The sequence below is a fragment of the Salvia hispanica genome, chromosome 4 (assembly GCF_029641045.1).
Source record: "Salvia hispanica isolate PSC_SH4W2 chromosome 4, Shi_PSC_v1, whole genome shotgun sequence".
NCBI classification, from domain to species: domain Eukaryota; kingdom Viridiplantae; phylum Streptophyta; class Magnoliopsida; order Lamiales; family Lamiaceae; genus Salvia; species Salvia hispanica.
This window is the reverse complement of record NC_142695.1, coordinates 10,922,215-10,947,803: the sequence shown is the minus strand read 5'-3', so window position 1 is coordinate 10,947,803 and position 25,589 is coordinate 10,922,215. Positions and strand designations below refer to the sequence as shown.

Here is a 25,589-nt window from a genome sequence, read left to right as displayed (position 1 = left end):
ATCTTTGTGTTCGACATTTGTATATTTATATTTAAAATCTCAACACAAAGACATAGTTAACTGATAGGGATGTCAATTGTGCTAATCCGCTCGAGTTCAGACTAATCCACTCGGGTTGTCAGGCTATTTGGGTGCGGGTTATTCGGGCTGTGAATTTTAAGGATTATAAATTTTCGGCCCTAACCCTAAGTCTTCGGGTTTCGAGCTAACCCACCGGCTGTTCGGGTCAATAGTAATCTTATATGTTACTTTCAATCCAATCCAATATTCTAAATTATTAAAAAGCAGATTGTCGCAAATAGTAAAGTATTATCAAAGTGATCAGGAGAAAGAAAATAATAACAATTAAAATTGAAATAAAATAGATAAACATATTGTTTAATTAATAGCACACATGAATCTGACTACAATTAACTAGAGATCATGCATTTCATATAAGCCTAATTTTCAATTTGAGAGAGAAGACATAATTACTATATATTATTCACATCAATGTTGTATTTAATATTGATATTACCAAATATACTTCATATAAGAATATAATCCAAAATTTTAATTATATTTGTATATTAAATGCTCAACCCGTGGGCTAACCCGCAACCCACTCGGACCAACCCGCATAATCCGCCGACCCAAACGGGTTAGCCCGTGTAACCCGCTTCTGAATATGGGTTGCGATTTTTCGGCCCTAACCCTATTATTTTACCGGATAATTCGGATCGACCCTTGAGTTTCGGGCTATATTGACATCTCTACGTTGACATATACATGTCATTGTGCATGTTGATATCTTTTACCCACTGAATTAACGAGTTATCAAAGTTATTATATTGAGTTGGTTATTATCTTAACACAACCCACCAATTACATGTATTCGGTACCACTTGAACACGGAAATAAGTTTTGCACAATTTTTATTTTTAAAACGTTTTCACCACACATTACATTATCACTAAGACCACTCTAATAACCTTATTTTCTTCTCTCTTATATTTTATTAATTTTATATTAAAACTCAAGTTACCGCTAAAATATTACTATCACTAAGAAATGGAGTAGTAGTAGTACTAGTTTATTTGTTGGAATGGAATGAAAATGTAGTCCATTTGAATCCCAAATACGCAAAGCCTGTAACTTAAAGCCCAATTGTTGGCCCAATTCACACCTTACTATTGGAAAATCTGAACCAAATTCCAAAACACACTGCAATTGGACTTCCGGCGAATTTGGAAAATGAGCGGCGCCGTCGATCTCTGCCTCAGAAATACACGCCGTATGCTATGGAGGAACGGGAGATCCTACTGTACTCACCACGGCTCTAGAGTCAAAATTTTTGACCGCAATCTCAAGCGCAAACAAGTTCGGACCTACAATTTCCTCTTTCAATTTTACTTGCTAATCGACATGCTACATTGGATTTTACTTCACCTAATTCTATTCAAATAATGCTCAATGTACAGCGCGATAGAGCCGCGTGGTTATTGCGCCCCGGGGATTCTTTGGTGGATGCAGTAGCTGAGAATTTGCTGGATCGGCTGGAGGTGATTTTTTTCAAATCAACTTTTACTTTGTATGACTTATAATTCTCAGTTTGACCACACTGATTCTAACACTATTTGAGGATCGTAGTGTTTTTTTAAGCTGAAAATTAATGCAAGTATTATAGACATTTGCTTGCACACTGCTCCAGAAATATCCGTTTCCTGTATCCATTTTTGGCCAAACGGACATAGGATATTTTTGACAAAAAGTAGATAGTTTGAGCTTTAACTATAGTTTGGGATATTTTTGATAAAGCATGTACAGTTTAAGGTTTAAAGTAAAATTTACCCTATATTTAAATAGTTTGGGGGTAACATTCTTGAAATGTGTTGTGTCGTGCTGTGAAGCTAGCTGACATTCTGAGAGAAAATGCAACCTCTAAACTTAGAATTCCTGGTAATGAGTTGTATGAAGTTTGAACCTTAGGCTTGAAGTGGCTACTGGGTTAATGTTAACAATAAGTTCTATAATGGATGATGGCCTTATCTTTATGATTCTGCATTGGCATTTACTCATTGATGTAGTTTAAGCTTTCTTGAATGTGTTGAACCAACCGTGATGAGTTCAACTACTAGTTTCATGATCTTGCATGTAAAAACGTGCTCTTTTTCTACAGACCTTTTGATTAGTAGCTATATCTCCTAATTTATCGGATTTTGGAATAGAACTATGATTCTGAATTGGTTTCTTGTACACAATAATGTGCTATGTCTTCAAAAGATTCTTGTCTGTCTTTGTGTTGGACTTTCCCAATGTATGGTTTCTTGATCTGTGATTATGTACTGTTCGAAGGTGCTGGTGCTCCTGCATATTCTTTACATATCTTGAATGGTAATAGTTTGGGAGATTTCCTGAAAGTTCCATATTGGTTTTCTATCTGTTGCTGTAGGACTGTAAAAAGACATTTCCTTCAGCATTATGTATGGGTGGTTCTCTGGAAGCAATTAGGCGGTTGTTGAACGGACGTGGTGAGAGTTAAATTTTGTTAGTCTTGTTCATTTCTTTTTAGTTCGAGTTTGTGAATGTATAATCTGCATTACCAGTGGCACTTCTCAACTTAAAACTTGGAGTTAGGGGAGTTCAGTGTCTCAAGTTAAAATTTTAGCTTGACTTTTTCAAAGAACAGAGGAATGTTTCTATTCTTTCAGGTGGTATTGAAAAGCTTACGATGATGGATGCTTCAGTTGATATGGTGAAATTATGTGAGCAGGCTGAACAAAATTCACCTAACAAAAATGTTGAAACATCTTTCATTGTTGCTGATGAAGAATATTTGCCTGTGAAGGAAAGGTATGCATGATGGTCTATTTTCTTTGCATCTTATAACTCTTACCTTTACAAATCATCGTAAAAAAATTCATAACTAGCTCAATACATTTTAATGATTATTTAGTTCCCTGGACCTGGTTATTAGTTGCTTGGGCCTTCATTGGACAAATGATCTCCCAGGTGCCATGATACAGGTAATGGATGTGCATCAGTAATCTAAGTTATTGTGGTCATCATGAGTTCTAAGGCCATCTCCAACCATTTACACCAAACTCAAATTCAATTTTGAGTATATGTCACACCAAAAAGTAATATTTATTAAACCATTTGCACCAAACTCAACACCATTTTTGAGTATTTGCCTCACAAAATTTTTGCAATAGCTACAGTACACACCCATATTTGGTGTTGTTACGTAGAAAAACGCGAAACTGGGTTTGAGGTTGCAATATGATTGGAGAATTTTTCTGAACCAAAAATGAGATATGAGTGTATGATTGGAGATGATCTAATGAACTTCTCTAATTTACTTATTTTCTTTTAATTTTCATCAAAATGACAACCATTTGCTTAATTCTACTTGTTGCAGAGTAAATTGTCTCTTAAGCCCGATGGCCTATTTCTAGGAGCTATTCTTGGTGGAGAGACTTTAAGGTTACATCTTCGAGCTGTTTGTATGCGTTGGAGCTCTTTGTGTTTAGTGAAAGGCTTTAGTTTTTTTTTTTCCCTTTCAGAGAGCTGAGAATAGCATGCACTGTGGCTCAAATGGAACGTGAAGGAGGAATCAGTCCTCGGTTGTCACCTTTGGCCCAGGTACCTTAGCCAATCTCATGCTATTTAGATTGTTCTAGTTGTTTTTTTTGTTCTCACAACTCACAAGTCTTGATATTGATAACAGGTTCAACAATCCAGAAATATATGATGTCTTGTAAAACTTCATGAACATTAACATGTCTTTCTAAGTATATTTCATATTTGGTGCTGTTTAATCCAGCTCATAGTTTACATTTGTGGATCTTTCTTCATGAACAACACAAACAAAATGATACTCCATCTGTCCACTAAGGTGGTGTTTGGTTTCCTAGATAAAATAGTACCAAGATATAATCTAGGATTGAGTTGTGAGATTATTTTAGTTGGAGGGGGTTGGCCATGACTAATTATCACATGATTATCCATCTAGGATTGAGTTGTGCGATTTAATCTCATGAACCAAACACACTACATATTTAATCCTGAGATACAATCTTGCGAAGCGAACAACCCTAAGAGTGTTAAAGAATTGCTTTATTAGGCGTCCACATATGATGTGCAACTTTTTGACCACCTGTCCTTATAATTTACCCTCATAATCCTTATACCAAAAAAAAAAATTACCAATGGCCACCATTTGAACCTATTATTGTCCTTGATGGGGACACTTTTTCCTAACCAAATATCTACCCAACATTTTACTAGAATTCATGTCATCATCAATGTTCACCATCTTGGTGGACAGAGGGAGTAATATAAATTTTTACTGTCTTGTGATTTAAAAGCATTCTTAATTTGATTTTATAGGTACGTGATGCAGGAAATCTTTTAACTAGGGCAGGATTCACTCTTCCTGGAGTTGATGTAGATGAATATACTGTGAGATATAACAGCGGTATGTGATATGTTTGATGGTTTCGTGATCTAGCTTCTTCTGTTGCTTGAGAGTAACTACTTTAGACAGTCAAATATATCCACTAATGACTAAACTTACTTTGACTTACTTGAAAATTCCGCTCTCTTGTGAACTCCCCAGTTTGTTCTTCGGTTTATCGTTCATTAGTTGATAGCAGATCTTGGAATCTGACTGTATTTATGTAAAGATCTAGTATGGTCGTGGGATATTGTAGCAAAGTAGTGATGTGAATTGTAAATATTTTTATAATTTGAGTTTATCTTTGGACATACATAATTTGCTGCTTACTCATTTGTTCAAGGTAGCTCTGGAGTTGATAGAACATCTTCGAACTATGGGTGAAACTAATGCTCTGTTACAAAGGAACATAGTAAGACCTATTCACTGTTAAACGTTTTCTGAGAATTGGGTGATATTCTTCTTTAATGTCTTTAAGAAGGATACGTTTAGCTTCAAGATATGCCTTCGTCGTCACTCTAATATTTCATCTGAAATTAAACTGAATCAGAGTCTAAAGAGGGATACTGCATTGGCAACAGCAGCCATTTACGAATCGATGTTTGGTACAGAAGATGGCACTATCCCAGCAACATTCCAGGTAACTTCAAACTGTAAATTATATAACTCATGCTACCAAAACGGCATTGAGCCAGATGAGTTCACTACTGTGTTTATATATTACTTGAGCACCACAGTTATCCCCTTCCTGCACTCATGCTAGTTTGCAGGGTTTTACGGGAAAACTCTCTCCCTCTTTTCATGGGCTTGATTGCGTAACTCATTTCAGGTCATATTTATGACTGGGTGGAGGGAGCACCCATCACAGCAAAGAGCTAAGAAGAGAGGTTCTGCCACAGTATCTTTCAAGGACATCCACAAGGAGTTTGGTGGAGGTACGTAGCGGGTCGACCAAGGAAGTTTTGTTTGAGAAGAAGAAAGCTTGTTCGAGGTTTTAGGGTTTGGGCTCCCCCTTTCCTTTTAGGGTTAATTGGGCTAAGGATTTCACAGAAGAAGAAAAATAAGAAGAAAAAGAACGAAAAACGAGGACTTGGGATAATTGAACTAACTATTTCTTCAGTGTATGGACTATGGAATTCTTTCCTTTGATGTAGTACTAAATTGATTATCATGTGCTAATAGTGAGTAGGATAGTATATACTGGGTTTATCCTATGCATTTGGAGGGTTGTAAGCATAACGTGATGGGCCATTTGCTATGTTGTAATTGTATCATCATTAATTTGTTGTAATGAATTTATTTGTATCATCATTTGGAGGGTTGTACGCGCTTAACGTGATGATCCATCTGTTATATTGCATTTGGAGATTTCCTATTTCACATTTTATGTTTGGATTTCTTAAAAATCTAATGGGAAAATGGAAGTTTCTATACATCTGTAATAAAGAAAAGGTTCTGTTTGTGCCATCCGCATGCCTTCTTGCACTTATTCACTTTTGTGGGATTCTTTTCTTCATGATTATTCTTAAGGTAAATTCATTATAAGATTATTTAGTTTTTATATTTTGCTATAATTTCTTTGTGGTTCTCATTCTTTTGAAAAAGATTAATGGAATGCGAGTTCTAGCTTTTATCTTTAGAAGCTTTTGAAATGATACAAGTTTTAATTCACAATTGATAAAAGAGAGAGAGAAAGAAAATTAATAGTGAAGAATGAGTTCCACCTTATTAAAGAGAATATAACTTTCTAAAATTGCTAGTAAAATTCTAATTTGAAGGGACAGAGCAAATAGAAATAATTATCATTTTTAAATGATAGGGTTTTATAATCAAATACAATAAAGTTAAAGGAATATGTGATTCATTACCAAAGTAATTAAAAACAAATAAGACAATTATTTATGGAAAGACAAAAATGATAAATTGGGACGTATAATGAGGAATTAATAAATTGAGAGTAACTTTTCAACTTCAGTCTAGGACTAACTTTAGTCGGGAAGTAGAAAAATTGATAATTTAAGTAAAGCGATGTTGTTTTATGAATAAGAATATGATGTAATTTCCCTCACGAAACGATGTAGAATTCCCATATGGACTTCAAAATGGTTTTACAATTGGATAGCAGGAAGAAATTGTTGTTGATTCTGTGAGTCCTAAGATTATGATTTGGGGGATTGTTGGCATACATGTCGTCCCCTGTATGTGACCTTAAACATAGTCGCATCATCCAACCTTTGTATCTGCTTTCTAGCCGGACAGGAGGCACTACTTTTTAAACTGCATCTGTAATACTCTCTGCGTATCAAATATTATTTCATTAGATTTATAATATGACTATTGATGTCAATAAACAAGCAATATCACTTGACTGGGATTTACTAATTCACCTCCCACCACAACAACAAGTAGTAGTATATGTTCCACTTGAATAAATACGAGATTTTATGCAGTGTTACTATAAGACAACAAGAGTGATTTGGTAAAAATTTATCACCTTGGATATTTGGCACCAAGGATATGTTTTTGGCCGTACTTCCTCCAACTATATCCATCGTCGGGTAGTAGTGATGAGTCTCCAGATACCGGAACCATGCTAGTTTTCCTACAAAGCCAAGCCAAGCCAAGCCAAGTGTGGTTAAGAAGAATAAATTACGTACTCCTATGATTTGTGGTTGACAAATCAATCACACCTTTTGAGACTTGCAGTTGCAGGAGCAGGAGGATCTGGTAACGATGATATCCCTGAGTGACATTGTTGCTGTGGAGCACGGCCAGTCAGAATGAATAGAGCCTCTTCATGAGAAGACAACATTTTGTCCAAAACTCCATTGTTATTAGAATTAGAAGACTCTTTAAGCTGTTTCACTTGCTCCATCCCTTTGCTGATCTCACTAACTAGTGAATTCAACAACTCAGCACCTTCACTTTCCATCCTATCACAATATCCAATCCTTAAACCAAGTTACAAATTTCATTTGAACGCAAACACTTTAATGCAAAATTGGTAACTAACAGAAAAATAAAATGATTGGAGTGGGAGAATAAGGTCCAACGAGAAAAAACTTGTCAAAAATACAAGTATGATAATTTTGTGGAACGCTCTAAAGTGAAAAAAGAAGACTATCATTTACGAACGGATAGAGTATATATTTATTTACAAATACTACTTCAACAAGAAAAGAAAGGAAACAAAATAGGCTGTTTGAATTTCTATATTTACCATTTTACCCATCTTTCAGTTCAGCAGATCAGTCAAATATAACACAGTTATAAGATTTGAAAGAATCACACAAATTGAACTCGGCATAAGCAAAGCAAGATGGGCAAAACATGGATCCAAAACGGAAAATCTTTAAACATTTAATGAAATCGAAGATATAGCTAGTGGTGAGATCGAAGATGAAGAACCTGAGAAATTCGAGAAGAAAATTATTGAAAACTGCTACTCAATCAATGGAGATAAGGAACTGTTAATCTTGAAGTCAATATAATGTCCGGTTCTGCTTGATTGCTTCCATTATTATTAACGTTTAAACGGATAAAAATGATTTATTTATATATTTTTTTTTCTTTAATAAAATGCTACTCATTCCCGACTAACAATAATATACTACTCCCTCCGTCCCAACTAAATTGAATCACTTTTTTTTTACACTCGTTTTGAAAAAATCATAATAAATAATTAAAGTGAAGTAAAGTAAAAGCGAGAATAATGTAGGACTCTTCTCTACATTATTCTTGCTTTTACTTTACTATATATCTTCTTTATCTATTTATTACTACCTTCGTCCCCCAAAATTTGCTACACTTTGACCCAACACGGGTTTTAAGAAATGTAATGGAAAGTGAGTTGAAAAAGTTGGTGGGATGTGGTTCCTACTTTTAAAGTATTAGTTTTATAATAAAATGTGAGTAGGAATGAGTTAGTGGAATATGTGGTTCACTACCAAAAATGATAAAAGTGAAGTGTATCAAATTTTCAGGGACGGACCAAAATTTTCAGGGACAGAGGTAGTACGATTTTTTCAAAACGAGTGAAAAAAAAGTGACTCAACTTTTTTGAGACAGAAAGAGTACTTGATATAATCCGATCTCGAAAATTGGGTACATAGAAGGCTATAATACCCGATTTTATCTCAATTCTAAAAAATTCAGCGATCAATCCTCACCAAGGTGTGAATCTTATTTGGTATGTCCTATCAACAGATTTTTGACTAATGGAAATACATATATTCATAAGAGCATCCACAATGGAGGATGTCCCACCGGACGTCCGCGGGGGACGTTTGCCATTAGGCGAGGGAGGGGCAGATGCGGACGTCCGCTGCGGACACCGCAGATCCATGGCATTCCGGCGACGTCCGTCGTCACGACGGACGTTCCGGCGAACGTCCCGATTTTTGATTTTTTTTAAACTCTATATATACAACTCGTTGCAAGGGGCGTCTCCCCCTTGATTCCCTGACTCGCTGACCGGGCATCAAGACCTCAGTTCGGCTAGCGGCAAACTATAGAGATTCAAGGCATAACATGTACTTTTGTTTGAATCGTTTTTTGGTTTGAGATGGTTCTTTTTTTGGTGAATTATGCACTTTTTTAAATTTAAATATGTATGTTTTTTTTTCAAAAATTAAAATCGTTGCATTTTCTCCGTATTCGTGTCGAAATTTTTATTGTGGATGTCCGTCATTGTGCAGTGAGATGTCCTTATGATATGACAGTGAAGTGTGATGATTCTTATGACGTGGCATGAGGTGTTTTTGGAAAGTCCGCTGGGACATCTGCGTCACTGTGGATGCTGTAATTCCAATTAGATATATGAAATATGGAACCCTCTAAATTATATGGAAAGCTTCTACCATTCCATGTATAATGCATTACACTACTATATATTTTAATATTTAACCAATTTTCATGATTATAGTCGAGACCTTCTTAAACATAAATACAGAATAAGATCACGTCACCCATTTAAGATTTTAGATGATTACATTTTTTTTCTCTTTATTTATGTATATAAAAAAATCTAGATAAATAAAACATATAATTATAACGGCAAGTTTATTAGTGTAAAATACTTATAAATTAAATTAAAAATATAAATAATTCTGAAATGTATAAATTAAATTAATTATATGACTAATTATATAGTGTAGTTTTTGTTTAATATTTTTGTTGCACGTTGACTGTATGAATATTATATACAAGTGCTATGTTAAATTATAAAAATAATTAAATAATAAGATGATCTAAAAACTAATATTAATACATTTTATCCTTTTCAATATATCATAAAATAGTTCCATAAACAAAAATTCCATAAATAATATTTAAATTTAAAATTATAAAAAATTAAAATTATTGTAACAAAAGTGATAGTGATCCCCGATTAAAAACTTTAATCTTATCAAAGTTAATTGACATCTCCATGATTTAATAATAAAATAAAACAAATAATGTTCTAATATAAAGCTACCATTTTTTTTATATTTACGTATAAAATGACTGACAATAATTATGATGATGATTAATTATTTAAATAAATAGAATAATGAATATCTCTTTCATATATAGTGTATTTATTATACATGGAATTTGAAGAAACTTTCCATATAATTTAATGTTTCCATTATTTATATTTCCATTTGTCAAATATCTATTAGTAGGAAATACCAAATAGAACTGACACCTTGGTGATGATTGACCACTGATTTTTTTCTCGTGACAAGAGGCGTATGGTACCTCCTTTCTACAATCTTCGGATTTTATTCTTAATTCGCAAAAGGAATAAATTGAACTTCCAACAAAAGCATAGTAGCAGGACCGTAAATATCATGTCGTGATTTTACTCGAATTATTTATACTAAATTCAAACTTAAAAGATTAAGATTAGTCCTCCAATTCCATAAAAATAGTCTCATTTTTCCATTTTGTTATGTCTCACAAAATTAGCCATTTTCTATATTTGGTAAGTTTTCTATCTTAGAGATGAACCACATTCTCCTTAATAATATTTCAATTACCTTTTCTTTCTATGTCTCGTCTACTCTAGTAATTTTGCATTAAAACCCGTGTTGTTCTCAAAGTTTCTATTTTTATGACGGAGAGAATAGTACATTATTTATCGACCTATTTCTTTTACTCGTGAAATTAGAAAAAGTAATTTGAGATTGTTTTATTATAAACACAAAAATAAATATATTTTATTCAAAAATCCAATATATGATGTATTTTCGAGAACCATTAAAACTCTATTGTCTCTTTCATTTTTGACTATAACTACTAATGCAACAGCAATAAAAAAAGTTCACAAAGTTTAATTAAAGATATGGAACTTACCCGAAGTGGAGGAGCTGAGATAGGATGGAAGCAATGTATATCTTTTTACTTACTAGTTACTACTATGAGCAAATATAATTGAACTTTCCAAAAAGTACCCATTTGGTCTTCTATTGTCTTGTTCAGTCAGAATTCAAAAATGCATGTTTTTTTCTACATGACATGTTACTGATGTTATTCTACAAAGCAGCCACTAACTGCAAACAAATATTTTTAAGTACCAAAAAAATCTCAGGGTCTGTCTTAAATTGTTTCATTCCAAATACAACTAAAACAGAAATGCTAATAAAAGAAGAAAAAAAAAAGGCAAGTACTCATGAGTCATGAGCATGAAGAAGACAGCACACCAGAAATAGAATAAAGCAATCTCTTTTCTTAGTCAAAATTCCCAAAGAGAAAAAAAGAAAGGGGTAAAAGATTATAAATAAAAAAAAAGAAAAACAGAAAATGGGTTGGTTGAAATGAGGAAGAAGCCCATTGCATGTGCAGCCCAATCCCACAATAGAAGCAACAGAAAAAGACATTATTTATAATTAGAAAAATACAGAAGTCATGTGGCATGTGTGTGTAATTATCGTTACAATAAAGAAACACAAATACACCGCTAAGCTATAAAACACACACACACAGTTGCTTTTGCAGTCTTTTCCTGCATATCTCCAATCTCAAGCATAAGCTTTTAATGTGTATGCATATATTTTATATCTTACTTTACAGATAATGCAATGTTATCGCCTCCATTTTGTATAGGATTCATTCATCTGGATCACAGCCTCTCACATTCAAGGTGCTTTTTTCCTTGATTTTGTTGCTTCATTTCCTCATTTTTGTGTAACTAGATTTGTAGGATTCAGTATTTTTTTAGATAATGCATCTATTTCCTTTGATTTGTAGGAGCTTGATATTCTTTTGTTTGCGAATCTCAATCAATGCATTGCGAAATTAAATGACACGATCGCTTTTCTTTTCATTGATCTAATGTCGGTGCTGTATTATGCCTTAATCATTTGGTGAAATTCAACGCTTTTTAGCTTGCCTAAATTAAATGCAAATTACTGAAGTGAGTGGATTGATTTATAGTTTTGTTTTGTAGTAGCAGTTGAAGAGTGATTGAGAATGAAAGGAGGATTGATTTTTTGTTGATCGTTTATGGCCTTGTTTTACCAGATTCATTCATTTTTGTATAATACCTTAGCTTGGGAAGGAGCAAAGATGTCGAGTCATTGGTGTTATAATTGCCAGGAACCTGTTTCTCTCACTGGCCCCAATCTGGTTTGTGCCAACTGTGAAAGAGGCTTCGTTCAAGAGCTCGATGATGCAATTAGTACGAACACCTCTAGGCCGGGGTATATGGAAGCCCTCTCGAATTTCCTCAGGCAGCAAAGGTCGGAGGCGATTGATGGCAATTCACTTCTCGTGTTTAGTGGAGACACGCCGGTTAGAATGCCTGGCATTTTGGAGTTTCTCAATGAGACTCTTGGTTTCAGACGGGAAACCGGGGGTGACTATATTGTAGGACCGGGAGTCGAGGAGTTTCTCCAACATGTGACGCAGAGTGATCAACGCGTGCCTCCCCCGGCCTCAAGATCCTCCATTGATGCCTTACCAACCATCAAGATTTTGAAGAAGCATGTTCGTGCTGACTCGACCTGTGCTGTTTGCAGAGAAGATTTCCAACTGGGATCCCCGGTGAGGAAGTTACCGTGCAAGCATTTGTACCACTCGGATTGTATAGTGCCATGGTTAGAGCAACGAGCTTCGTGTCCAGTCTGTCGCCAGGAGCTGATCACTCAGCAACTAGGCAACAACGACTGCAATAGTCACAACTTGTGGGGCCAAATCCGAAGAAGCAGAAGGTGGAGCAGGAGATGGAGTCGGAGAGAGGAAACACCAGCAGCAGCAGCAGCAGCAGAAGCAGAGAGTCAGGGAACGCGAAGGAGGAGGAGGTGGTCTTTCTTGTGGCCTTTTCGTTCATCTCGGTCCAATTCTAACCGTGGTGAGACAGTCGAACCAATCCCAGTTCCATACTATGAACATAACCAGCATGAAGACTACTCGTACTGGCCTTTTGAATATTGATCTTTATCAATAACAAAACAACAAATCCTGCTGTCCCTTGTGATCCTAGTATTCATCATCCATGTGATAGAATAAATGTGTGGACATGTTCAATCTTCATCATTGTTATTTATTCATCTGCATATTGCCTTTTTGCATTATTATCACTTCCATTTATTTTCATATTTCCATTACAGCAAAATGTAGAGTTGGGGACACGACAGTTTTATCATGGTTCAAATCTAGAAATTAGAATAAAATATTTAGCATAGGACCAGCTGAGAGTGAATTGTTGAAGAAAGAACGCTAGGAGGTAAACGCCTATTCAAAATAGCAGTATAGTAGAAGAGGTATAAAAATTTACAAGGTCAGCCAACCACCGCTGTTCGTGGGAGTAGATATTTATACCATAGCAGGACTCCTCATTGGCACCATAGCAGCAACTGATGGTAGCGACTGAGCAGGATCACGTGCGCCAGTGATAAGTTTCTTAAAATAATTCGAAAGACGGTCAATATCCTTGCACATTCGATTACATAAACTAAATCCCTGCGGATAGAGACCTATGAACTCATGCTGAGGATTAGAATCATGTACTATGTAAGTCAAGATGAATAGGCCAGGATGCTCATGAGATATTCCAAAGCAATATACACTTTTACTAGGATCCTCAGCCTTTTCAATTCTGAGGAGCTCTTCAATTTCACTTCTGGTACCCGTCCGGAACTTCCGGTGATTCAGCATGGACTTCAAATGAGCTACCAGTGGATCCACATAACGATCCATTACCTGCAAGAAGGGTTAATCAAACTTGTGTGCTTACAAGGAAAGACAATATCAATCTGGAAATGGCGTATAAACATATTTTATTCAGTTTACACAACATCATAGACAATGATCAGTCAGTCTCCAAAATAGCAGCTCTTGTAAATCACCTCATCAAGATCTTCAAATGTATCCTTTCTGATTTTCAGTGTTTTCCCTATTCGAAGCAAGCTGGTGATATCCCCATGCTCTTTTCCACCTTCTTCAATGAGAGTGTTAGCGTATACCCCATCATAAACTTTCATCGTCAATGTCAAAATTGATAGTCCACGAGAACTAGGACGTATGACACTTTCACCAGGATCCTTGTCAGCCAAAAACTGATGAGAGGAATCAAAGGGTGTCAGAACTCAAAAGACATAGAAGCATTGAAGGAAGAGTTAGTAGCAATGCAGTAGGCTATTACTACTACAAAGTATTGTAAATGCATTTTTGGCACAATAATCACAATTTGGACGCAATAGAATGAAGCCTCACCAGTTACGAATTACACTTCACATGCGAATGTACCTTAGATTAAGAGGTGATGATCACACCAAATCAAATCTAATAAAAAATGATTATGCACTCCAAATTCCCAATAAATATCAGAACACATAAGCAGACCCACAAATGAATCACGAAAGACTACAACAGAGGATTACAACAAACCTTTATCGCTGCATCAGGCGTTATATTTTGGAAGTGTGGATGAACGATCATCCTCGGCTTGAAACACTTCTTAGCAAGCTCCTTCTCCTTGCGAGCTTTTTCCTGCACAGTTTGCAAAGTGCTGCGTTCTTCATGATAGTAAGGATCTGTCATTCTGTGACTCTGATATCGGTTACTCCTCATATCACTTCCTCTACAAGTTAAAACCACCTGATAGCGGTTCTTCTGAATTGATTTAATTCTGCAAGTCAAAATATCACCATCGCGCAGCTTATTGCTTAAATCATGGATATTCCTCCAATCATCCATATAATCCTCCTTACTGAGGATGCCAGTTAATCCAGATTCAAGGACACAACTTGCTCTCTGAGCTTGTACGTTTCGAACCGTGGCCTGCACAATTCTTCCTTCAGAGAGTGTCTCTTCAGTCTCACCGGTCATCATGTGAAACAGCTCATCCTGACATGGTTCTGCAAATGGACTACGACGATCCTGAAAGCCTTCCATCAATTCCAATCTAATATCGTTAAGGGTTTCTTTCTTGTTCAGATGATTTTTCTGTACAGCATATTCATGAACATCTACAGCTCTCAGTAAATGTGGTTTTTCCCTGACATGCTCGATTGCCATTTCCAGGACATCGTCGTCATCATTTGCATCATCATTCCCATCCTCCAGATAAATATCCTTGGCCAAATCTTGTGCGAGAATGTATGATTCCGGATGAACTCTGGTGTCATCTAACAGATCAATAAATTGACTACTACTGGAAGTCAATCCGCTACGTCGCACTCGGAGGAAGCCAACTGCATTAATAAAAACTTTTTTTCCAAGCCCATGAGATTGCAACAGGTCTTTCCTAGTGAAGATGGCACCTGCTCTTACTAGGGACCTCTGGAGAGAAGCTGCTTTTCTGGGACCAAGCCCAGAAATAAATTGTAGAGGGGCAAATAACCATTCATGACTGGCGGCCAGATTAATATCAAGGCCCACCTGGTTAGTTACATCAACCATCACTTGTTCAACCATTCCATACTTCTCATCAGGAGTAAGAAAGTTGTCCAAAGGATTAAGCTTCCAAGATAATATCTCTTTACCCGGCCCACACAATGTGGCAACCATTGCTAAAGGGTTCTGAAGATGACGTCCAAGACCCACAGCACGTCTAATGATACCTGAAATTGGGGGGGGGATAAATAAGCTGGAAAAAAAAACAATACAGAGAAACTGGCATAGTACTATGGAGGCAGCACGATCTACATGAAGTGTGGCAAAAGGGACAAGTTACCATGCAAAAGAATTCAATATACCTTCTTGTGAAGGAAGCTGATCAACTGAGATGCGTGAATTTTCATACAGATGCGGAAGAGATTCATCGCAAAAGACAACATTCAGATTATCCATCTCATAGCCAACATCTCGAGGATTATCTTCCACCATCTTGAACATTATCTGATGACAGAATGGGCAATAATATATAGAGTCACCTCAGATACTTTTCAGAGGTAATGAGAAAGGAATTCAAAATAACAGGAAAAGAGATTTACTTTAGACAACTATGTGATAATAAGAACCAAATAATTAATGCAACTGTGTACCTCATATATTCTATCCTTCAACCGTGTACAAGACAAATTAGTAGCTCCTAAAACTACAATATGTGGTTGATGGTCCATCATAAACTTTCGCACTCTCTGCTGATCATTTCTTTTACGTTGCTGTTCATTGCCACTTTGGCCGTGAATGCTGATGGAACCGGCATGCAATACATCCAAAACTTCTCCAGATGAATCCAACATCACAAAGGTTGTCGCTGGCTTTCCAGGGCCCCAACAGCAAGCCATAACCCTGGGTGCAGTTTCTTCATCAGAACTGACATCATTTTCTTTCCGTTGGTATGGTGCAACAGATACTTTATCCCACAATAGCCTCCCATAATCTGAGAGTAGCCATGATTTTGCTCTACTTGTCAGCAGTGATCTTGCTTCTTTTTCCATTGAAGAAAGAAGATAATTGTTTAATGCATCATTAAGAATCAGTTTCCTTTGCTCATTCCATAACTGCGCAGATTTACTTACACCATCACTCAAATAATAATCATTCGAGTCGCTTATTAACTTATCAAGGACTACTTCAGGCAGCTTTATAGAAACTTGCAAAAGCTTCTCCTCCTCAGCTTTCTGAATCAAAAGCCATTGAGCATCCTCAAATCTGTTAAGTGGTTTGTCCCTCAACCACTTAATTCCATAAAACTGGTGAAAAGAATCAATAGCTGTGTTTCCATCAGGTGTAGGACTAGCTGACACTACTGCGTTGTCCATAAAGATACTGCGGACATGTTTCCGAACACAGGGTTCAAAGCTAATCTCAACTGCAGCCTGTTTTATCAAGAGAAGTTAAAGAATACAGTTTAAACTATATAAAATCCATCCCTGCATAAAACAATTACTACCAAATAATAAAATCTCTCCATACCATGTGCCTTGCACCTTTCAACACTGCTTGAGGTGTCTCAAACATTGTACAGGTGAAATTAGAAGCCATTTCCGCTGGTGTTTCCTTAACATCCTCCAATTCATCCATTCTCTGGAAAGAACAAAGCCCACTTGATCAAACCATAAATGAAGGGCTTAACAAATAAAATTCCTACCATTTTCTCCAGAGATATCTGCAAACCAAATTGCTCAGAGCTGTAACCAAATTTGCTTGCAACCTCCCACAGCCCAGCTTTGCTACAACTGCTGTAATGTGATTTTCTCTTTGGTCTTTTAAACTGCCCTTCATCTAGGACAGCTTCCCCTGTAGGGAAATGCAAATTAAATTTTGAGTCTACATCATCCACTTCTCTCTCTGAATCAACAGCTTCGAGCGACTTAGTGATTGATTGAAAGAGATGTTCATTTAATCTTAGGCGTGTCTCATCGTACACTCTTCTTTTCTCTTCTTCAAACCGCTTAGTGTAGTATGACTGAAGAGCAATTTTTCTTTTCAGAAGAAGAAGCCACTTCTGATCCAAGTCCTGAATTGCCCAAAGAACCTGCAGCACAATGACAATACTACTTTTAGTGTCTCCATAAAGTCGCAAGCTGGTCCTCTATCTATAAAGTATTGAAAGTCAAATGCACAAATTACAAACAAAATTTTCTAACATGAAATTATCTTAGCTACTTCATAGGTTTTCATAAATAACCAAGCACAATAGTGACAAGCAAACATATCGATGAAAGGGAACAAGACTTTTGGACTTAAAACAGTTACCTACCACTAAGCCATGCTTAAGAGGAGATAGAAGAACAAGGAATAAGCAATTGATATGAAATGTGCACCTGGTGCCACTTCAGTGCAGGCTTTTGGTTAATATCATTTTCAATACCAGCTTCAGGTTCAGTTGGATCCTTTAAAAGGCTTAATATTTCCTCTTTCCTGTACATGGCAATGAATGGGACCTACAATATGGATATAAATAGGTCAGCAAACAAATAGGAGACTTATCCTGCATTGTAGTCATTTAATATGATATGAAGTAATTAACGATATTAACAAATTTTCTTACAAAAACATACATCTAACTTCTGAACGTGAATCAACTCCAAGAATCTAGCTATATGCCGCTTCATCTCATCATGAATACCACTCCTGTTGAAAAAAGGTAGCACACCACTGATAAGTTGATTGCATATCCACTCGGTCTCCATTTTGACACTAAACTCATCTGTTGGGGGGTGGCCTGTACTTCCTTCAGATATCTACATAGAAAGGTATGAATTTACAACCATAAAAATAGCATATGATCATATGCCACAAGATACTCAGTATACCTGTATTCTTTCAGGAATATCGATTTCCCGAATTTGATCATCCTTTTCTGTCATGTACTTTTCAGAAAGTACACTAGGATCAAACTGATCTTCAAGACTCCTTTCGCTAGTTTCACCAAAGCTGTCCCTCACATCTATCTTCCGCAGCCTAAGCAGGTCTTCAACATCACCAAAAATTTCATGTGCTTCCTGGAGTGCGGATGAAGAAATCCCTGGGCGCTGTCTGCTTTTCTTTGGTTTCTTTCTCCTGCAAACAGATGTGAAATGTTCATTTACAGATAACAACATAAATTCTAAATCCACATATACAAATATAGGGTCTGTGGACATACCTCACAGGGGCTCCATGCTCATCAACATCTTCTTCGTCAACAATAAAATCAGCCATCTCATCCTCCTCGCCAATGTCTGCATCCTCTTCTTCTTCAAGCTGTCCATCCTCCTCTGCAATATCCTCAAGAGGTTGCCCTATGATAGTTGAGAAAACCCAAGGTCAAGGATGATCCTGTAGTTCTAAAAGCTCATTGAAGGAAATACTTGCACTGGTAATTTTTACCATAATCATCACCAACAAAGCTATGCTTGAGCTTCTCCTCACCAGTACGCCTAGCATTCCCACTTCCATTAAATTCTTCTTCATCTGAAAACCTGGACGGATCTTCTTGTGCATCCTGTCTAGCCTTTTTCAGTCTCTTAAACTTCTTACTCTCCTGATAATTAATAAAAAAAACTCAAAATCCAGAGTAAAATCCAAGATTTCCTGCAGTCAAAAATTGAAGGCATAAATGCTGAAAGACTATAAAAAGGATAAAAGATGATGAACTGACAAGCTTTGGACGATTGACAGATATATTGCTTTCCTGGAGGAGTTCGTAATCATCCTCATCAAGCATGAATTGATCCCTATGTTCAATCAATTGATTATCATGAGAACAAAAATAAGCTGTCTTTGTCTGTAATGGTGAAAAGTTTTATATCTACAATCTACCAAATAAAAAAGGCCTCGTTATTAAGAATAAAAGTAAAAACCTTTTCTTTCGTTTCCTTTTCTTCTGCTCCTCATCACTATCAACTTGATCTTCTTCCTCATCCTCTCCTTCCTCGATATCGTCCACTATAAATCCATCCTTTTCATATTCATCCCGTACTTCCTCTGATAAAAAATTGAGGAGTTCCAACAGATATCCACCAATAAGCACATCAGTCTAAACGATAAATAATTGAAAGATAAAACATTAGGTGACCGAGATGTACTATATCTCTAGTCTGCTTAAGGTAAGTACTCCAAGAACACATACATGATTTCTATCCAAATCCAGATCATGATTTATATCCCCCAACCCCCAAAAAGATGAAGTTTACTTTTTAATTGCATGCACTAGAACCCTCGTCGTGCTTCAGCCAAATTGTTTTTGATCCAATTTTAGTAACGAAACTCACTCAAAACAGGGAGTATGTTTTTTTTCTAGAAGCTTTCGGGAATATGAGAGAACGAAAATTGGCGTACCATCGTCTTCTTCATCGTCATCGTTACGATCACCACCTCGGTCTCCATAAGGCACCTCGTCTCTTTCTTCTTCTTCGACTCCGATCTCATCTGCAAATAGTGATTAACACGGAAGGACCCCCAATTAGCTCCACATATCAAGCACACCCGAAATTTCGACAAAATACATACAATTGAGGAAAATCGTACCTTCATCGTCGGAGATCACATTTTTTCCGGCCATTGAGGTGAAATCGCAAAAACTGCTTCAGGAATGAGGCGAAACCCTAGAGGCGTGGTTAAAATTTTACGCACAATTTTAACGCGAGCGTTAGAAAAATGGCGGAGGCAAACCGCGGAAAGCCGGAAACCCTCCGATTTCGTTCCAGCAACACACAGTCACACACCAATTGTGCGTTTGCATGCGACCTGTGTTCTTATAATCATTCAATTTCAATTGAATACGAATCTGATTTTTTATTTTCTACTATGATTTTACAAATCATGTCATAAATTTATTTTCTATTTTTAAATTTAGAAAATTAGATTTTATAAATATAAAGCCGAGTAAACATGTTCAAGCATTTTATCCTGCTGAGAAATTATGGAGTATTACTATACGGAATTTAAAATTTAAAAATATACTACTCCTACATAACAATTATTTTACAACCACAATATAAAATTCAACAAATTTCGAAATGATGAGACTGTAAATATAAATATAAAATAATGAAGCATGCAACAAAATATTAATTTATAAATTTTGAAAAACTTATTTTAAATAACATTAACAAAAGAATTATTGATATTGACATCACTAAAATTTCTTTGACATTCAATCCATCCACTCGCATAATTTAAACAAAAACGTTCGAATTAATAGTTACGCTAATGACAAGATATGTGTATCGTACAAATTTACAAAATATATTCGTTATAACAATCAACCATAATTAACTATATTATCAAATATATGTTCTATATAAAAGTTATAAAAGAAATTATTAAAAATCATGCGATATAGCACTTTATAGTCTACAAACACATTAATACAAATAAGTTCGATTATTCAAATCTCAATATTTTCCCATCGATTCTTACTCATATTTAATTTTATTTTTCTAATAATCAGATTTACCAACTTAACAATGATTCAATAATGCAAAATCAAAACTAATATAGATAAGAGATAACAACTTGCAATAAAAAAGACAATCTAACGAATTATTCACAAACTCTCCTAAGTTCTCACCTGTATTTTTAATCAAAATTAGAGAAAACAAAAATAATTTATTAATCATATAACATGTGCAAAAGGCAGGAGAACTAGCCATAATCAATTTACAAACATATAGTTCATGACATCATTAGTTCTCATGTATGTTGGGTTATGATCTTTATGGAATTTTTCAAGTAAGATTTCTTCTTTTTCCACAATATCATAAATCATAAATGAAATAAAATCTAGAGTGAACTTCAAAAATAGTCCCTGGATTATGGGTGTATCTTGAAAATGGTCTCTGGACTTTAAAAATATCACCAATAGTTCCTGGACTAAGGGTTAATATAAAAAACGGTCCTTTTGCACTGTTTCGAGAGAAAATGTCCTTTTGAGGGGTTTTGGGGGTTTGGGCAATTTGGTCTTTTTACACTTTTAACATTTTAAATCTGATATTATTTCAGTTATGTACTAGATCTGATATTATTTCAAAATTATCATTCTTCTTCCCTTTTGTCATCCTTCACTTTGTTTCTTTATTTCAATATTATATTTAATTTTACAAAATTAAATTTTAAATTTCAGTTTTTAAATGTCAATAATTTTTTTAATTATAATAATTAATAAATAACAAAAATTAATAGTCATAATCAATATTTGATAGTGTCTAATATTTAATCAATAAGATATGACAACGTCTTAGTTTTAATCAATATTTTATAGCTTTAATCATAAATAGATCATATAACACGATTTATTTTGAAATAAATATGCATCTAATGTAAGACAAATATAATTTGCGTTTATTAATTTGAAAATAATCAAAATGACTAGAAAATTTCAACAAAAATACTCCTATATAAAATTTTTAGTCAACTTTATAATATTCAATCATAAGTAATTATAACAACCGAACGAAGGCTAAATAGAATAAATAACTCTTATTTTTCCATCATGATTAATATTATTTTTCTGTACTTCTTCAATTCAGCTGAATATTATATTAAATAACAAATATCAATAGTTTTAACCAATATTTATAGTGTCCATGAATTAATAGTTTTAATTAAAAAAAATTATTGATATTTAAAAATCAAAATTTAAAATTTAATTTTATAAATTAAATCTAATATTGAAATAAAGAAACAAAGTGAAGGATGACAAAAGGGAAGAAGAATGATAAGTTTGAAATAATATCAGATTTAGTACATAACTGAAATAATATCAGATTTAAAATGTTAAAAGTGTAAAAAGACCAGATTGCCCAAACCCTCCAAAACCCCTCAAAAGGACATTTTCGTCTCGAAACAGTGCAAAAAGATCATTTTTGATATTAACCCTTAGTCCAGGGACTACTGGTGATATTTTTAAAGTCCATGGACTATTTTCAAGATACACCTATAGTCCAGGGACCATTTTTGAAGTTCACTAACATCTACATGTTTGACTCTATCATTAAAATTTTGATTTTCTGCAAACTGTGAAGGTCAATTAATTATCAAAATACATAATATAATAATTTTGAAAATCTATATATCTATCTATCTATCTATCCATATATAAAAGGCGAGTTTGGCCTTAATTTGAATATGTATAAGTTTTGGGAGAGATTTTAAATATTTATGAATCTTAGACAAAATTTTAAATATTTTTAAAAACATATAAATCATATTTGGAGCTAAGAACGTGTAGTAACTTTTATTAATACTTCCTTCGTCCCTAAAATATTGTCCCACTTTAACATGGCACGGGTTTTAAGAAATGTAATGACAAGTGAGTTGAAAAATTTAATGGAATGTGAGTCCTACTTTTATATATTAGTTTTATAATAAAATGTGAGTATGAGTGAGTTAATGTAATATGAGATCCACTACTAAAAATGATAAAAAGTGAACAAATTTTTGGGACGGACGGAAATGAAAAAATGGGACAAAGTTTCAGGGACGGAGGAAGTAGTTAATAGATGGATATTGTGCCATTAATAAAACAATGTAACAGCTGATTCTATATTAAATTACCTTAATTTTGCATCTAATTCAATTAACTTCCATTTTGGACCAATCAAAGTACTTTAATTTAGTGATAATTGTTAATAAAATCACCTTCCATTCATGAACTTAATGAACCATATGTTAATAACTGAAATTAGACCATTGTAAAATCAACTTAAACCTTTCCCTATGCAATTAGTTTCATGTACTTAATGGCAAACGTTAATATTGAGAAGACTTTTGGAACCTTTGGTTTTTATTTAAATTTGGTGAGGTTAAAAAGTTATATTAAATTTTATTTTTTTTCTTGGTCTATAAATATATGACATGTTGTAGTTATGATTGCATTCACTCAATATGTTATTTTCTATTTTTATTACATTTGTCGTTGAATTTCTATGGTTCCATCTTCTAAATAAACTCCATTCTATGATTTTTATAAACGTGATTGAATAGTTTTGATAATAGATGTCAATTGGGCCGGCCCATCGGGTTTTGGGCCAACTCTACTCTGATTGCGGGTCAATTGGGTGCAGGCTTGCCGGGTTGTGATTTCTTTCAGGTTGTAAAAGTTCGGCCCTAACCCTAAAAGCTCGGGTTTCGGGCTAGCCCGACAGGTTAATCGGGTTGCTACCGATAAGGTTAAGGCTCGAACAATCCAATAAATCATGATGAAAATTAGTTATATTTATAAAATATAAAATATTTAATTATGATAAATTTGATATATATGCTTAAACTCAATCATAAAATACTACTCCCTCCGTCCTAGAAAGATTGTCTCAGTTCATTTTCTGCACTTGTTTTGCCATAATAATAATGAATAGGTAAAGTTGAAAGAGATTAAAATAAAAGAAAGAATAATGTAGTTAAGACTATTCACTACATTATTCTTTCTTTTACTTTACTTTCTTTCTATTTTAACTATTTATTATTATTTTTGTGAAACGAGTGTGTAAAAGGAAATGAGACAATCTTTCTGGGACCGAGGGAGTAATATTTGTGATATTTCGTGAAATTTTAATGCATGTTAAAAATTTAAATATTCTTTTAGTGAGATTAATTTATTTAACAATTATTATATTAATAAAAATTCAATATATAATTTATATATTTACCATAAAATTGAAAGTTATCTTTTTTTAGTTATCTATGTCATAAAATTAGTCAACGAAGTGTCGAATTAGGAGTAAAAAATTGAAAAATATAAATTTTACTGGGTTATCGGGCCAGCCCATCGGGTTTTCGGGTCTGACCCTAACGGGTTGCGGGTTAATCGGGTGCGGGCTTATCGGGTTTTATTTTTATCGGACTAGAAATTTCTGACCCTAACCCTATAAATTTAGTGGCTATTCGGGCCAGCCCACGGATTGCGGGCTACATTAACATCCCTAGTTTTGATTAATTCTCATTGTTTATATAACTCTAGGAATTATATACATTACGTAAATTGTGGTGTTGGAAGCAATTATTTATGCATAAACATTTTATGTAAGTATGAGATTTGTGGTTTATTTCGGGAATTGATATTGAGTTGTTAATGTCTCCTTCATTTCTATTATAGATCTAAATATAAAAAAAAATAATATGTCTTCTGAGATAATGAAATTTGATGTCGAATCGTCAGTTGATCGAAAATAAGGAAGAAATGGATTGAGGTGTAGGCTGGGTGATGTGAATCAAATTGTAGTCCTTTATTGCATTAACTTAACGCACTTTTTAAGGTGAAAAACAGACTCATTTTGATATATTGTAAGACAAAAGACCAAGCTATAGGAAAAGGCGGAGAAAGAAAACATGGTCCGAATTTGAACAGTAATCAGCCCTTCAAGATCAATTTCAAATGCTTCTTAAAGACCATCATTGCATTCATCTTTGAAAGAGCTTCGCGTGGATACCTCGCACGCCTTAATTGGAGCCCGGTAGAAGAAGATACGGCTGTTTTACGAAGACTGCGCAATGCAGTGCAAAACGCGCGACTGTTTCGAGAGTTAGACAAAACGCCCCATCGGGCGTTTTGCACTGTGCAGATCGCCCGACCAGGCAAATGGTCCTGGGCCTGTTTTTAAGCCATAACTATTTAAATAGCTAGTGCACGAATTCCAAATCATCTTTTGGCGGCTGGAGACGATTTTTAGAGAGAGAAAGAGGCTTGGAGTCCATTTTTTGGAGTAAGAAGAAGAAACTTGAGGCTAATTCTTCCCCAATCTTGCCTATATGGTACCATTTACAAGTTTTCTTGTATTGTTGCCCACTATGAGTGGCTAGATTTTAGGGATTACTCCTAGTTAGTTAGGGAAGCTTGTAAATATGAATATATGATTGTGTTTTGATTGATTTCCGTATTTTGGCTCTTGTCTATGTGTTTATTTCTATCCGTGTTGGGTTTTCTAGCAAACTTAATCCGGTAAAGGCCTAAACTTCAATGTCTCTTTAACTTGGAGTAGGGAGCTAACATAGATAAGGAACCCTAGGCTAAAGCTGATCAGGGGATAGTCCGGGGTGGATCTTATGTGTTGAACATTCGTAGAAGTCAATCCCGAGCTTACTATGCGACTGTAGGAGTGAGGGGTTGGTGAGTAGAGCGCCTAGGCGACGTGATCAGCTTATCTTAGGTGTAAAATTCCACGATCAGTGATCAACTGCATGAGAGCGTAAAATCAACACGATCCCGTTAAATATTGGAAAGTAATTAGACTTTAGGATTCATGTGAACATGTAACAGCCCGCCCTCCTAGGGTACAATAAATGCGGCGGCTGC

General features: G+C 34.9%; 4 protein-coding genes and 1 long non-coding RNA gene across 9 annotated transcripts; 2 read left to right on the top strand and 3 right to left on the bottom strand.

Moving 5' to 3' along the window:
* Nucleotides 1-1,189: 1,189 nt before the first annotated feature.
* Nucleotides 1,190-5,746, top strand: LOC125192767 (S-adenosyl-L-methionine-dependent methyltransferases superfamily protein). 2 transcript variants are annotated; one of them, XM_089070096.1, is made up of 11 exons: nt 1,191-1,359; nt 1,461-1,541; nt 2,432-2,510; nt 2,691-2,832; nt 2,936-3,005; nt 3,401-3,465; nt 3,546-3,628; nt 4,376-4,459; nt 4,786-4,850; nt 4,989-5,078; nt 5,268-5,746. In XM_089070096.1, the coding sequence occupies exons 1-11, from the start codon at nt 1,234-1,236 to the stop codon at nt 5,379-5,381; spliced, it is 999 nt and encodes a 332-aa protein (XP_088926222.1). In that variant the 5' UTR covers nt 1,191-1,233; the 3' UTR covers nt 5,382-5,746. The 2 variants fall into 2 exon arrangements, with proteins under 2 accessions (XP_088926223.1, XP_088926222.1); XM_089070097.1 differs by lacking the exon at nt 4,376-4,459 and having other exon boundaries at nt 1,190-1,359; nt 3,546-3,624; nt 4,782-4,850.
* LOC125192768 (uncharacterized) lies at nt 3,493-4,464 on the bottom strand. The gene is made up of 2 exons (XR_007171468.2): nt 4,376-4,464; nt 3,493-3,628 (listed from the first exon to the last, which is right to left on the bottom strand). It is a non-coding gene; the product is annotated as an uncharacterized LOC125192768 (long non-coding RNA).
* A 692-nt stretch (nt 5,747-6,438) lies between the features above and the next one.
* Nucleotides 6,439-7,952, bottom strand: LOC125196916 (putative WRKY transcription factor 41). Of its 2 annotated transcripts, none has more exons than XM_048095581.1 (4): nt 7,847-7,952; nt 7,129-7,371; nt 6,933-7,040; nt 6,439-6,733 (listed from the first exon to the last, which is right to left on the bottom strand). In XM_048095581.1, the coding sequence occupies exons 2-4, from the start codon at nt 7,368-7,370 to the stop codon at nt 6,598-6,600; spliced, it is 486 nt and encodes a 161-aa protein (XP_047951538.1). In that variant the 5' UTR covers nt 7,371; nt 7,847-7,952; the 3' UTR covers nt 6,439-6,597. The 2 variants fall into 2 exon arrangements, with proteins under 2 accessions (XP_047951538.1, XP_047951537.1); XM_048095580.2 differs by lacking the exon at nt 7,847-7,952 and adding an exon at nt 7,659-7,840.
* Nucleotides 7,953-11,343: 3,391 nt separating this feature from the next.
* On the top strand, nt 11,344-12,993 carry LOC125194202 (putative E3 ubiquitin-protein ligase RHC1A). 3 transcript variants are annotated; one of them, XM_089056399.1, is made up of 3 exons: nt 11,344-11,564; nt 11,672-11,837; nt 11,945-12,993. In XM_089056399.1, the coding sequence occupies exons 2-3, from the start codon at nt 11,823-11,825 to the stop codon at nt 12,854-12,856; spliced, it is 927 nt and encodes a 308-aa protein (XP_088912525.1). In that variant the 5' UTR covers nt 11,344-11,564; nt 11,672-11,822; the 3' UTR covers nt 12,857-12,993. The 3 variants fall into 3 exon arrangements, with proteins under 3 accessions (XP_088912525.1, XP_047948243.1, XP_047948244.1); XM_048092286.2 differs by lacking the exon at nt 11,672-11,837 and having other exon boundaries at nt 11,871-12,993; XM_048092287.2 differs by lacking the exon at nt 11,672-11,837 and having other exon boundaries at nt 11,346-11,564.
* A 149-nt stretch (nt 12,994-13,142) lies between these two features.
* LOC125194201 (transcription elongation factor SPT6 homolog) lies at nt 13,143-20,080 on the bottom strand. The gene is made up of 16 exons (XM_048092285.2): nt 19,826-20,080; nt 19,637-19,726; nt 19,159-19,282; nt 18,957-19,032; nt 18,686-18,839; nt 18,462-18,597; nt 18,130-18,376; nt 17,875-18,057; nt 17,638-17,757; nt 16,962-17,348; nt 16,787-16,897; nt 15,910-16,689; nt 15,622-15,763; nt 14,312-15,486; nt 13,771-13,980; nt 13,143-13,624 (listed from the first exon to the last, which is right to left on the bottom strand). Exons 1-16 carry the CDS (start codon nt 19,857-19,859, stop codon nt 13,238-13,240), a joined length of 4,356 nt encoding a protein of 1,451 aa, XP_047948242.1. The 5' UTR covers nt 19,860-20,080; the 3' UTR covers nt 13,143-13,237.
* Between the last annotated feature and the right edge of the window lie 5,509 nt (nt 20,081-25,589).

What these genes read in the sequence shown, in the direction of transcription:
- LOC125192767 (XM_089070096.1), top strand. Translation starts at nt 1,234, where the DNA reads ATGAGCGGCGCCGTCGATCTCTGCCTCAGAAATACACGCCGTATGCTA. An exon ending in GCGGTTGTTGAACGGACGTG is followed by an intron (nt 2,511 to 2,690) that starts GTGAGAGTTAAA and finishes CTATTCTTTCAG; the next exon opens with GTGGTATTGAAAAGCTTACG. An exon ending in CTTGGTGGAGAGACTTTAAG is followed by an intron (nt 3,466 to 3,545) that starts GTTACATCTTCG and finishes TTTCCCTTTCAG; the next exon opens with AGAGCTGAGAATAGCATGCA.
- LOC125194201 (XM_048092285.2), bottom strand. Translation starts at nt 19,859, where the DNA reads ATGGCCGGAAAAAATGTGATCTCCGACGATGAAG. An exon ending in CTGTCAATCGTCCAAAGCTT is followed by an intron (nt 18,840 to 18,956) that starts GTCAGTTCATCA and finishes ATTAATTATCAG; the next exon opens with GAGAGTAAGAAGTTTAAGAG. An exon ending in AGATATCTCTGGAGAAAATG is followed by an intron (nt 16,898 to 16,961) that starts GTAGGAATTTTA and finishes TGTTCTTTCCAG; the next exon opens with AGAATGGATGAATTGGAGGA.
- LOC125196916 (XM_048095581.1), bottom strand. Translation starts at nt 7,370, where the DNA reads ATGGAAAGTGAAGGTGCTGAGTTGTTGAATTCACTAGTTAGTGAGATC. An exon ending in GCAACTGCAAGTCTCAAAAG is followed by an intron (nt 7,041 to 7,128) that starts GTGTGATTGATT and finishes TTGGCTTTGTAG; the next exon opens with GAAAACTAGCATGGTTCCGG. An exon ending in CTTGGTGCCAAATATCCAAG is followed by an intron (nt 6,734 to 6,932) that starts GTGATAAATTTT and finishes TTTGATACGCAG; the next exon opens with AGAGTATTACAGATGCAGTT.
- LOC125194202 (XM_048092286.2), top strand. Translation starts at nt 11,927, where the DNA reads ATGGCCTTGTTTTACCAGATTCATTCATTTTTGTATAATACCTTAGCT.